Source organism: Sceloporus occidentalis, unplaced genomic scaffold, assembly GCF_023333645.1.
Source record: "Sceloporus occidentalis isolate IW3139 unplaced genomic scaffold, rSceOcc1.0.p SCAF_13, whole genome shotgun sequence".
Lineage (NCBI taxonomy): Eukaryota > Metazoa > Chordata > Lepidosauria > Squamata > Phrynosomatidae > Sceloporus > Sceloporus occidentalis.
Genome location: NW_028316993.1, coordinates 17,848,097 through 17,861,248, shown reverse-complemented (window position 1 = coordinate 17,861,248; position 13,152 = coordinate 17,848,097). Strand labels below are relative to the sequence as shown.

Genomic DNA, 13,152 nt, shown 5'->3' with positions numbered 1-13,152 from the left:
TTTTTGTGGTTGTTTATATTGGAGTCCTGGGAGATAGTTGGGATATAGAAAAACGAACAAATAAAATAAATTGGGGATGCCTTAGTTAGTAGCATATTTCCTCCGTTGGCACAGGTGAACTAGATGCTTTTTCTTCCCAACTCAACGATTTTTCTGTCTGTAAAATAGTACTGCTCAGGCATATTTTGCTATGTTTTGTTTCCTCTCAAATAACATGTGTTGTTGGTGGGGTTTTTTCTTCTTCAAATGCTATTAAATTTAGGCCATAGAAAAACACCTGGTAAAAAAATCGGGCGGTGGACTGACTTACATTGCAGAGTGGCGAGGCGGTATCTTGGACCACAAGATGGGCCATTTGGCTTGTTTCTCTGGTGGCATGATAGCACTCGGGGCGCAGCATGCAGCGGAAGAGCAAAAGCAGCGTCACATGGAGCTAGCTGCCGAAATAACAAACACCTGTCATGAATCCTATGTCCGCTCAGGTAAAAGCCCAGACTTATTCTAAAAAGGGATTAGTACAAAGGCTGCTCACCCATTAGTACAGTTTAAGCAACTTTCTTCATTGATCATTTTGACAAAGCAATTCCAAAGCTACTTTTTGAACCGCAGTGCCTAAATCCCTCAACCAGCATGGCCACAGTTACCAGAAGGGTAACTTTTTCAAGGTTTGTTCCATCTCACCCCCAGCAACAGCTATTAACAGATTGTCTTTTACCCCTTTCATGGCTGTTCTCAGCTGGTATGGTGGTCAGTGTAATCTATTTATATGTGAGCAAAAAAGACAGACCCTTCTTGTCCCAAGGAGCATCCATGCAGCATTTTAGTGGCAGGAAGGATGGGGGCATAATTAGAAATTCAGGACAGGTAATAAGAAGTACTTCTACATGTATCACATAATTAAACTGTGGAACTCATTGCCACAAGATGTAGTGATAGCTGCTGGCTTTAGAAGGAGATTGAATAAATTCATGGAGGATGGGCCATTGGTGGCTACTGCTTAAGATGACTACTGTTCAAGAACTGATGCACAGAGGCAGTTCCTCCCCTGTGTATCCATTACTGGGAAACACAAGATGGCGGGTATAGGTGCCCTCATGTCTTGCTGGTGGGTTTCTCACAGGCAAGTCTGGCCACTGGCAACAGTTAAGAGAATGTTGGATTGGATAGGCCTATGATCTGATCCAGTATGGCTCTGCTTCTATACTTATGACAGCAAAGGATGGCAGGTAGGAAAGAAAGGTTTGCCAGTGAGGGATTAGTGTGTAGGCCCAAGCAGCAACATTTGGAGATGGAGACTGGGTGTAGGAATGAGCCAGCGACTTCAGAACAAGCGCTTTTAGCAGAGGGGTATGAAGGAAATCAGAGAGGATGAGAGAGCATTTTGCAGGTGTCACGGAAAGGAGTTCAGGTTACAAGGGAGAAAGACAACCATCAGCAGAATAACATTTAAGAATGCAGGAGATTGCTGGGCAACTGAAAGTGTCAGCTGTCTGACATTTACATGATTTGTGCTTGCAGCTGACAAAAATGCCAGAATAACACTAAGGGACAAAGCCGTCCATATAACGTTCCTTTCATATACTGTCGACTGTAGTGCCTGACTCCATGCTGTCAGGTGAAGAGAGCAATCCACCGGCTGCATTGATTGGTCCCCCGTGTGACAGGCCAGCAAGGCACTGCTATCACAAGTAAATCACTTCAGAGATAATGGAATATTCAGCTATGCCCAGAGCACTCAAAGCTTTGCATCCATCACTGCCCCCCCGGGCCTTTCCCCCTGAAATGAGAGACTTCAGCTGAACATTAGCCTAGAACGCAAGCATGCAAAACAAATTGGCAGGCTCCACTAGGGTTGCCCCAAAGGTGGAAAGTGGCTCCCAGTAGCTGTTACTAAAGAAGCCATTCTGTCAAGGCAGCTTGTCTTGTTGTTTGTTTGTTTTTGGCATGCTAATATAAAAAGTCAACTTGATCCAGAGCAAAGACCTGTCTAGTGTAGCATTCTGTGAAGTGTAAGAGCACTCTGGCCAACACATTTCACTTCAGTGACCATGTTCCCATAAGTTCTGGGCAATTCCAAACAGTGCAACCCTCAAAAGTGAATATGAGAACCTGTCAGAGAAGCTTCAAGAAAAGCAACAGAGCAATGGCGGAAGCATGGTTGCTTGGTAGAGAGAGTGTCTGGATTAAGGTGCTGGGGGCCTGGAGCCAGTTCATGCAAGTTTTTCTACAAGTGGTGGCATAACAATTCAATCAATTCATAATGCAATAGACAGCACAATAATCTTCATGTATGAAACCATTCTCAGCTCTTCAGTTGCTGATGCCACACATTTTTGCTTGTAACACACACAGTGTTGAGGATAACATTAATGTCAGGAAACGGAAGAACTGACTTGGGGAAATATTAATGCAAGCTACACCTTTTCCCTTTGGCACTGGGCCTGCGGTGAGTGAGGGGCTTAGAACAGTCACACCCATTGAATTATTGATAATGTGCCCCTGCTTGAAAGAACATCTTCCTCTGTCAGTCCAGCTGAGCACTGAAGTCTGCTAGAGAGGCTCTCCTTTATTTCCTATCTGGGAGAGCAATACAGTCGGGAGATATGGAAATTGATTCTCTTTTCCCTGCCCCCACAGTGCAGGAATGGCTCATCCAAGCCCCTAATGGTGCTCTTGTATGTTAATGTTAAAACTAGCTCTACACTCTTGTCTTTGGGTTCTGATGACCATGGGTTGACTCTGACCTGCTGAGTAATTGGTTTTTGTACATTGTTTTATCCTACTTGTTTAATTTTGTTTTATTGTCTATACCCCACCCTGAAATATCCAGGATGGTACATACATAGATATCTTTAATAGATAAATAGCTAGATCCCATCACATGTGTGGATTCATTGGGGTTAACAACTGGGGCAAATTCCATCTCCCCTCAGGGCTGGGAGCACTCCTACCATGTTCAGCCTTAAACTATTAGGATGTCACACAGGTCTGTTTCCACTTCATAGTTGTCAGAATGTATGTATTTTAGGAGGGCTTTCCAACCCTTGCATAATAAATCAGCCTCCTCGATGTGACAAGCATCCTCTGACTGTTTAATGTATTCCTTCATTAGAGACCAAGCTGGGCCCTGAAGCTTTTCGCTTTGATTCTGGCGCCGAAGCAATGGCCACCCGACTCAGCGATCGGTATTACATTCTGCGTCCTGAAGTGGTTGAAAGTTACCTGTACCTGTGGAGGTTGACGCACGATCCCAAATACAGACAATGGGGTTGGGAAGCTGTACAGGTACCATCAAAGAATATATCACAAGCAAGGTCCCCTTCCCTGACTACACAGGTGGGGAAACTTTGGCCCTCCAGATGCTTTGGACTTCAACTCACAGAAGCTCCAGCTAGCATGGAGGCAGGGACTATGGAAGTTGTAGTCAGAACTCTGACCTCTGAAATCTGAAAAGGCAATGAACCTCCACTCTCCAGTTTGCTTTTCTTTGTGGAATGCTACCTTCTGTGATGATCGTTAACAGTAATAGCCATTATGAAATAAATGTGTTTGACTGGGGCCTGCTCACTCACACAGAGAGGTATTTCTCAGTTTGCTTACAGCTATGGTATGAAGTGCAAGCATAGCCCTAATAATAAAAGTAAAACAACGTCTGAGGTTGTGAACATGGGATTTGTCAATCTTGCCTGTAAAATGCAGGATTAATTATATTAGCAGATAATTAAATTTCTTCCAGCCTATTCAGAACACTGAAATTTGGCACAGAACACAGTTCCAAGACACTGTAAATGGTCCAAAATTCTGAAATGGAGACTTGTACTCTGTGCATTCCTTTGTCCCTCGAAATAGTTACAACACAGTCCCCATCCCTAATAGCATTCCTCAGAGATGGCTGAATTCAAATGTAGAAGAACTATGGCAATATGTTGGGTCAGAAAGCAGAGACCTTGAGTTGAGAAGAGTTCTGGCATTCTGGGTTAGGGACATTGGGCAGGTGTCAGAATCCCAAACTCCAGACTTGGAGCCAAATGTGAAGTAAAACAGATACACATAATGTGATTAGAGTCCATATTTCGGTTAGAATTCAGAGGCATGGCTATGGTGGTCTGGAATATCGGCAAGCAAAGGGATCTTGCAGCCCCTTTGAGACTAACTGTGCAAAAAAAGTTGTAGCATTAGCTTTTGGAGGCCAATTCTACAAAAGCTAATGCTGCAACTTCTTTTGCAAAGTTAGTCTCAAAAGTGCTACAAGATCCCCTTGCATATTCATAATTGTTATGTAGTTTGCTTTTATTCCTTTATATGAAAAATAGAATTAGACATTTGTTATATCATCATCATCATCATCATCATCCTGAATTTGATTTGGCAGTTAGGCTTAGTGATTTATATGGGCTAGGATTCCTGTATGTCTCCTGTTTGTTTCAGTGGTGGGAGCATCAAAATCCTCTTGTAACTTAAACCCCTGAGCCCAGAAAGTTCTGTTTCCCACCATACTGTCCTTTATAGCATTACCCAGAGTTTGCCATCTGTGACAATTGCTTCATCTTCCCTCCTCAGAGGGCCACCTCACTGAACAGAAGGGCCATGTTCAGTCAGACCAAAACATTATCTAGGCCCGCATCCTGTTTCACAGATGTCCTCTTGGACATCATATTTATCAGGCAACCTGCAACCAACTGCAGAATATTTCAAGATGGGTCTTCACCAGTGGTTTGTTTTAGAGCTTTTACAGACGACTGGGTGTAACAAAAAAGGGCCAACCATCAGAGGGTTCCTGTGTCCTATTACAGTACTTAAGGGTGGGTATGTTCTTGGACCCTGGGGGAATCATCAGAAATTTTTCCATGGAAATGCAACCTCTCAAAAAGCTGGATTCTGCTTGTAAAAGTGCACAGGAGAAATCCAGCCTGTTGGGATTAACGGGCAATTTGTTTGCTGATCTGTTTTTCTTGGAAGAGATTTGACTTTCTTTCTCTGATCCCACGAACCAGGCACTCGAGAAAAACTGCCGAGTAGAAGCGGGGTTCTCTGGGATCCGTGATGTTTATGCCACTACCCCTAGTCATGACAACATGCAACAGAGCTTTTTCCTAGCAGAGACGCTAAAGTAAGTCTTAACATCTTAAAGATGTAGTTGGATTTCCTCCAGCCATTGCAGAGTCTTGGGATGTACTTTGGAATTAATTCCCAGTTACAAAAGCTCTTTGTCAAATTGATTTGTTGGATGGAACTGGTGGGGCAGTGGGTGGTATTGGTAGCTGCATTCATGCCATGCATATCTTTTGAGATTGTGAAGAGGAGTCAGTTTATTTTTCATAGTCATCACTTGAAAGCAGGGGTCGGCAAACTACGGTCCATGGGCCGAATCTGGCCTGCCGAGGCCTTGGGACCAGCCTTAGCCCGGTCCTGCTGCCGATTGCCGCCCCCGCTGCAGCTTCCGCACCGCTCTAGGTGCCCGCGGGGCCGCGCTGCCCTCCTCCACCACGCATGGCCGAATGGAGGAGGCGGAGGAAGAGGAGGGCAGTGAGGCCTGGAGCGGAGGAGGGGAAGGTAGAGGCGGCACCTCCTCCCCGCTTTCCTGCGGCCTCCTCCCTCCGTCTCAGCCTCTGTGTAGGCCGGGAAGGAGCGCGCGGGGCCGCCGCTGGCAGCCTCCTCCCTCCGTCTCAGCCTCTGTGTAGGCCGGGAAGGAGCGCACGGGGCCGCCGGCAATCGCCGGCAGCCACCTCCATCCTTCTTGGCCTCTGTGGAGGTCGAAGCCTCCACAGAGGCCGAGAAGGAGCCTGCGGGGCTGGCGGTGGCGGCCTCCTTCTCAGCCTCTGTGGAGGTCGAAGCCTCCGCAGAGGCCGAGAAGGAGTGCGCAGGGCCGCCAGCGATCACCGTGATCGCTGGCAGCCTCCTTCCTCCTTCTCTGCCTCTGTGGAGGTCGAAGCCTCCACAGAGGCTGAGAAGGAGCGCGCGTGGCCGCCGGCAATCCTCCTTATTTAATTATTTATTTTTTGGCTTCAGCCCACCAGTTGTCTGAGGGACAGCAACCCGGCCCCCAGCTCAAAAAGGTTGCCTACCCCTGCTTGAAAGGATGTACAAAATTTAAACAGAAGGCCCAGAAAGAGGGCTGTGACCCTCTTTTTGATATGTATACTGGTGTCATGTATCACAAACTGATGCTGGTAGGTGCTGTTCCTTGGTGGGTTGCTCCATTGTTGCTCTTCCACCTTTTGGGAGAGAAAGTGCTCTATGGCTGAGTTGCTTGTTCTAAGCTGCCTTGGGTCTCATGGCAGAAGAAAACAGGTGCTAAATACTATTAAAAATTATCTACCTTGGAAAAGAGGCTCGCAACACTGTGATCATGCTTGGTGCATTCTCTTGTTTTGTCTACCCGGCCATAATTTCTCAGTGCTTGCTGACATACATCTGAGGCCAGCCTTACATAGAAAGACAATGAAGGGACAGAAAAGTCAATTTCAGCAGAAAATAGTCCAATAGCAATAGCAAGTACATTTCTATACCGCTTATCAGTGCACTTAAGCACTCCCTAAGCAGTTTACAAAGTGTAAGCTAATTGCTCCCAACAGTCTGGGTACTCATTTTAGCAACCCCGGAAGGATGCAAGCCTGACTCGAGCTTGAGCCCTTTCGCTAGTATTGAACTCGCAACCTTATGGTTTGTGAGTGAGTGGCTGCAATATAGGCATTTAACCACTGTGCCACCAACAAGGCATCTGAAATTACCCATAGACAAGGCTGGAGAACCTTTTGCCTTCCAGATGTTTTGTATTTCAACTTGCTTAATTTCTTAACGCGGTTGGCTAAGATTTCTGGGCATTGAAGTCCAGAACATCTGGAGGGGCAAAGGTTTACCTTCCTCAATCCTATTCAGTACAACAAGATGATCTCCAAAGAGGTGCAACCAATTACAGCACCCCACCTATCCTTTCCCTTCTGTTCATTTGCTGGAGATTGGAAAGCTCACCCTTAAGGTTTGTATAACCTAGAACACAGCTTCCATCTGGGTCACATGGGGTACAAAGGAATGATGCTGTGCAGAATTACAGCTTACACATTCTTTGCTATTAGGAAGGTAACGTACTTCTTTTTGCAGTCTTATCCTGTTGTTAATCACCCATTGTCTTTGAAACAAATGTTTCTTCCAATTTGAATTGAAAATGTAACTCTTAGCAAGGAATAGGTCTCTGTACGCAACCATGCGCTGAATGCAAACAGAAAGCCAATACAATAGCCAGAGAGTGTGGTGTAATGAGAGCCACACAAGATTAAAGAGTACTTGAGTAACTAAGACTTTTAATTCACTCTGAAGAGCTTAAACACCCTAATGAAATCATGACTGAGTGATTTAAATGAGGAAGTGGACAGAGGGCCTTTGCCGAAATCAGTCTTAAGGGTAAAAAGGATGCTTTTCATTTCTTTTCCAATATCTCCTTGAAGAAGCCACCTTAATGACCCTAATTATCCAGAGGCTCTTTCCCTCACTTTTCACTTTCTTCTTACACCATGCCTACACAATTCATGACCCATCAAGCCAACCATGAGTGTGTTGAGACTTGTCAGAAAACTGATAAGCTAGCTTGGCCTCTCAAGTTCCTTCTGTCCCCAGGGAACAAAAGGAGGAGGCTGATGAGGCCACCATATAATGCTAGTAGACTGTGAAAGCCTTTCTTAAAGAAGGTGAGGAATGTCTGGCCCACCAAGTATTGTTGAACACCAACTCCCATCATTCTTGCCAAAAGCAAGCATTCATACATGTTGATGCAAGCCAACAACATCTGAAGGACTATCCCTGCTTTAGCCTTTTTCAGTCCATGTCCCTTTGGAGGGTAATCTTTGGGAAGCCATTTGCTGGCAGTAAGTAGAACCAGTGTCAGCAGTGGATGGAGCCAGAATCCAAAGGGGACAGGTCCTCCTCTTCTGTATGTGATCTCAGAAGGATGCAAGCCTGAGTCGAGCTTGAGCCATTTTGCTGGTATTGTACTTGCAACCTTATGGTTTGTGAGTGAGTGGCTGCAGTACAATCCCTGCCTTCCCCTTCTTGGCTCTGTTTCTACTTCTTCCCCCTACCCAGCAGGCTGCCATTAAAGGAACAGATCACTTCAGCCTTCAGGTTAAAAATGATTAATGAATCATTCTCTAAGACCTTTGTTTTAACATTTTAACTGCCTAGAAACACTTCCACCTCTGTGTGATTTGTGATCTGTGGAATTCTGCACCCCAGCAGTATGCAGAGCACTTCGAGGGATGTTTTAGGACAGGGCATGGGAAAGTTACGTTTTTGAATTAAAACTCCGACTGTCCCTTAGCCAGCAAAGCTAGGGGCCATGCTGGCTGGGAAATTCTGGGAGCTGTAGTCCATAACTTTCTTGAGTTGTTGTGTTTCAAGGTATGCACACGGTTTGTACAGGGGCATCTCATACTGGTTTGCCTTCTCTTCTCTCCTGGCTCCAGGTATCTCTATCTTCTCTTCTGTGAAGATGATGTGCTGTCTCTTGAGGACTGGGTGTTCAACACAGAAGCCCACCCGCTGCCTGTGAACCGCACAGACTTTAACCTAAAGACAGGCATGCAGTAGGGGAGCGCCTGCTCCTTCCCAGTTTCTGCACTAGGATGTGGAGGGTTACTTGCTTCTTTTTTCTCTCCTTTCTGATAAAGGAGTATGTATGTTCCCGGGAAAATATTTTGGGGGCATTCGTCCAATTCCGGACAGTATTATATTGGAGAGTATAAAGCTGTGAAACAAGTACCGTTGTGGTTTTTTTTTCTTTTCCTCTGTGAGGAAACATGCCTGATAATGAGATGTTGATTATGGGCCATAATATACATAAAATCATGGACATTCCTTTTTACGGAGAATTTCTGTGGAACCCACAGACTTGATTTTCACATGGCCAAAGGATCAGGAGTTTGCCATAAAACAGATGTTGGTATGTGCCACTCTTCTTGTCTCTGTCGACCTTGTGCTCCTCTTTTTATATCCAGTTGATTTTTATCACCTTTCCCATTTGCACTCTTCCCCCCCAAGATGATACACATAATAAGCAGTCTTGTTGCCATAACTGATCAGAAAGTGTCTGCAAAATTCTGATTCCCAAACAGTGTTTATTCTTTTTCTCTCCCTGCTGTTCATGCTTTTAAAAGATGTTTACTGAATTTCCCATCATGTGTATTTCTTTCATTTTCCAGTATTTTTCCTTGGCTTTTTGGTCTTGTTTTGTTTTCGTTTTACTCTTTGGTTTTGGTATCATTTGGAGCTAAATATTACAAGGCACTTGTCATGTTTTCATTTCAGTAATACTCAGAGATGTAAAATAGAATAAAAATTTCTGTCAGATAAGAAGTGTGGCTGGATGACTTGGATCTCTTATTATTTGCCCAGATAGTTACAACGAAAAGCAAATGATGGTCAGCTGAATAAAACCAGAACCTAAGCAGATCCTATGATAGTTTTGCTGCAGGAGCAAATGGATGGGGCATGAACAGTGGCGGACAATGGGCATTGATCCAAGATGGGAAGGAGATCAGGTCAGGTGGAGTCTACTGCGCCAAGGCATGAGGTAAGCTACAGCAGTCCCTTGGAAACTAGAGATACAGCTTATACCAAAGATGGCTCTCAAAGGTACTGCTGGTCTCAGTTCCATGCTAGGCCATGAAACCCACTGAATGACCTTTGGCAAGTCGCATGCTCTCAGCATCAGGAGAAGGCCTTGGCAAACCTCCTCAGAACAGATATTGACAAGAAAACCACATGATAGAGTTGCCTTAGGGTTAAAAAAGCTTGGAAATGACTTGAAGGCACACAAGAACAAATGGTTGTAAAGCAAAGCAGGAAGAGCTGCACCTGCTGAAACATTCTCCTTTTTTTCCCACCATGCGTAAAAAACAGGAACCTGGAACATTTTGATCTGCATTCTTCTTCATGGTCTTTGCACAGTCTTAAATACTCGCTTGGCACCTGTGAGAATTCTGTTCAAGAAACTTGTAAAGTTTAGCTACAACTTGGAGGTGTACTGCACTCCCAGCTTTTCTGCACAAGTTCTAGGGAACCCTGTCTCCTGTCTTTCTCCTCAGATCTCTCAGCTGCCACTGAAAAAGCTTTCAGAAGAACTTTGCCACCTTGGTAGGGCTAGAAAAAGCAAAACAAAAATTGAACTCCTGTTAGGCTGTCATGCTTTCTGTGTTTTCTTTCCTTTCAATCAGAGAGGTCTGGTCTGCATTTTCTTTCCTATTTGCAGCCAACACTGCCGTTGTCCAGATTTTGTGTCTCAAAAGGACAGTGTTTCTTCTGAGCTGAATTAAAAGATAAAACAAATGGAATAAAATATATTCACCTCCCCTGATTAAAGGGGAGAACTGTACCATCTTATCCATGAGCTGCTTTGCAGTAACCCTGCCAAATTTGCCCAATCACTCAGATCTTTGGTTGCAAAAGAACAACTGTAATTGAGGCTAGTTAAAGTGATAGGAGTTGTAATCCAAAACATCTGGAAGTCACCAGGTTGGGGTAAAGTGTATTGGGTTCTACTTAGTCCTGCCTGGTTTTATGTCTTCAGTGGTCCCATTTGGGATAAATAGATTTTAAATACTCCACTGCAGTCCAGATATTTTTTCTCTCCCTTTCTTGGCCACAGTCAAGCATTCAAAGATGGAACAACGAAAAAACCTAAGCACAAGCATCTTTGCTTAGATGCATTTATTACTGGATTGTAGGAGTTTTTGGGGAGGGGGCCCTTCCTTCACATGGTCAAATGAAAGGGATGGGGGAGAGAAAATATTTCATACAACCTATAAAAGACAAAAAGATCCATTTTGAATTCATACCTCTTGAAGTCCCAGAGGGAATGAAGACTGTCAAATGGGGACTTTAATTTCATTTTAAGGATAAGGGGACTGACAAATAATCTGCTCCTAGATAGATAGTTGTTAGTAAGTAAAAAGCTTTGTGAGTGAGTCATCCTGTTGAGAGGTTTTGATATCAGGGAAATAAGCTTAGCCCAAAGTAATTTTACAGTGGATTAAAATTTGCTGCTGGTGGAATCAAAAGCTTCCTTTCGACACAAATTGAACAGTGTCATTCCAGCTTTGGGTTTTTTTCCTCATATATAATTTTGATTGATTTTTTTAAAAAAAATACTACATAACATAATCTGTAGAAAATGAAGAGAATTGCCCATCCCACACATTGAAATGGTAAAAAGAAAAATGCAAACATGAAGTAGGAAGAGACAGAGAAAGGAAAAGACAAAATGAAATGGGTATATTTATTTCTGAAGTAGTTGCGGAGACTTATGTTTGAAAAACTTGTTTTTAATCTCTTCAGAGCCCACATTGGCTTTAATTTCTATGCAAACCCTTCCCTCCAAGAAAACACATACACATATATTATGAAGGAGTAGTGATCCAAAACTAAACATACTGGAAACGTTGGCACACTTTCCACTAGTTATATTCCACTCCAGCTCTTAAGGATGGCCAGCAATTCCACTGGACCATTTCAAAAGAAACTAGAACTGCATAATGGAGCAGAGTTCTCATTGTGTAGCAAGTCCTTGCTTGAGATGGAATCATATTAAAGTGGGTAGGAATCATGCAACTCGATGTTGGACTAAAGGTTCCCAGCAGCCCTTGCCAGAATAGTCAGTGGTTTGGTATGAGGACAGGTTTGCTGAGTCTTCAGTTTTCATAGGTTACCTCCAGATAGGCAATGAGTGTGCAAATTCTCCAGTTTTTATGGCTTTACTCTTGGCAAGGGGAAAGGACTCTGTAACAAATCATTGTAAGAGGTCGGCATAGTGTAATGGTTTGAGTGTTGGACTGTGACTCTGGAGACCAAATTCCCGTGGAGCCATGGAAACCCACTAAGTGACTTTGGGCATGTCACACTTTCTCAGCCTCAGAGAGAGGCAAAGGCAAATTCTCTGAACAGATCTTGCCATGAAAATCCATGATAGGCTTGCTTTAGGGTCACAGCAACTTGCTACAAATTGCAAAGCGTAATTGATCTGTTGCTGCAACTTGCAAAAACTCTGAGGGAGGAGTGTCTATGTATTGAGTAAACTTCTTCCATCCCACCTTCATTGTGGTGCCAGGGCTCACGCTCCACTCTGCTCTAAAGCCACCTTATGGCTAGAAGCAAGTAGGCTAAATTAAATGTTCCTTATCCCATCTAATTCCCCAATAATACCATAATTTCATCTTGATCTGGTAACAACCCCTTTAGCTTAATGCATAACATTTAATGATACCACCAGCTAATCCAGTTTTTGGTCTGGAAACTTCAGGTCCTTGGACAATTCTGAACTGGCAACCCTAGGTTGGTGTTGCAATTCAACAACATCTGCAAGTGTGCATGTTTCTCACCCTTGCGTTAAGGGTAGGTGTGTTTATGTTTATATTCTGTCTTTCTATATAATGTTAACTAAGAAGGCTAACATAATACATTTCTAAATATAAATGCAACTGCAGTTCCATCTAAATCTGAAATCAAAAGCAACGAGACGAAAAACAGCAATGACAGGCAGCTTTATTCAACATAATTGTCTCACAGCATCAAACAGTGAAACATCAGGTGCGTACTTGGGAGGGATGTGACAGGCTTTCAGAGCACATTGAAAGAGCGGGGCCCTGTTGATCTCTCTGCAGGGAAGGCATTCTAAAACTTTTGAGCTCCCACCAGTAAGGCAGAAAAGGTCTCTTGTACTTTTCTGCCCTTGTAGGTCTCTTGAGTCTGTTTCATTTCTCATGTTTTGGAGAACATCCAAACCCAAAGAATTTAAAAGGGAAGAGGGAGCCTTTTTTATGTTGAGGGCTAATCCAGAGCCTAGGAAAACTATTCGAGGTAACGCATAGACTGAAAAGGGTGACTTTTTTGAGTTACAACTCCCAGAATCTCTTGCTAGCGTGGCTAGTAACCCTCTGATTTGTCCAAAGCACGGAAATGTGTTTGTTTTTTAAACTACAACTTCCAGAATGCCCAGACAGCATGGCTGTTGTTTTGTTTAGGGGTGCATCTCTCTGTATCCAAGTACATACATTTATATACATATAAATACACATAATGTCTACCAATCTATACCTATGCACACCATGAAACAGTGTTGTTTCATAATAACTATGGCTACGTCACTTCTAAACTTTCTCAGAT

General features: G+C 43.7%; 1 protein-coding gene across 2 annotated transcripts in view; it reads left to right on the top strand.

Moving 5' to 3' along the window:
- The window catches only part of MAN1C1 (mannosidase alpha class 1C member 1), a 168,854-nt gene extending 159,518 nt beyond the window's left edge, over nt 1–9,336 (top strand). For both annotated transcript variants that reach the window (XM_089478463.1, XM_089478462.1), the window contains exons 9-12: nt 263–482; nt 3,113–3,285; nt 4,995–5,110; nt 8,460–9,336. In XM_089478463.1, coding sequence (XP_089334589.1) covers nt 263–482; nt 3,113–3,285; nt 4,995–5,110; nt 8,460–8,583 — 633 coding nt within the window. In that variant the 3' untranslated portion in view covers nt 8,584–9,336. The remainder of the gene's footprint in view (nt 1–262; nt 483–3,112; nt 3,286–4,994; nt 5,111–8,459) is intronic.
- The last annotated feature ends 3,816 nt before the right edge of the window (nt 9,337–13,152 follow it).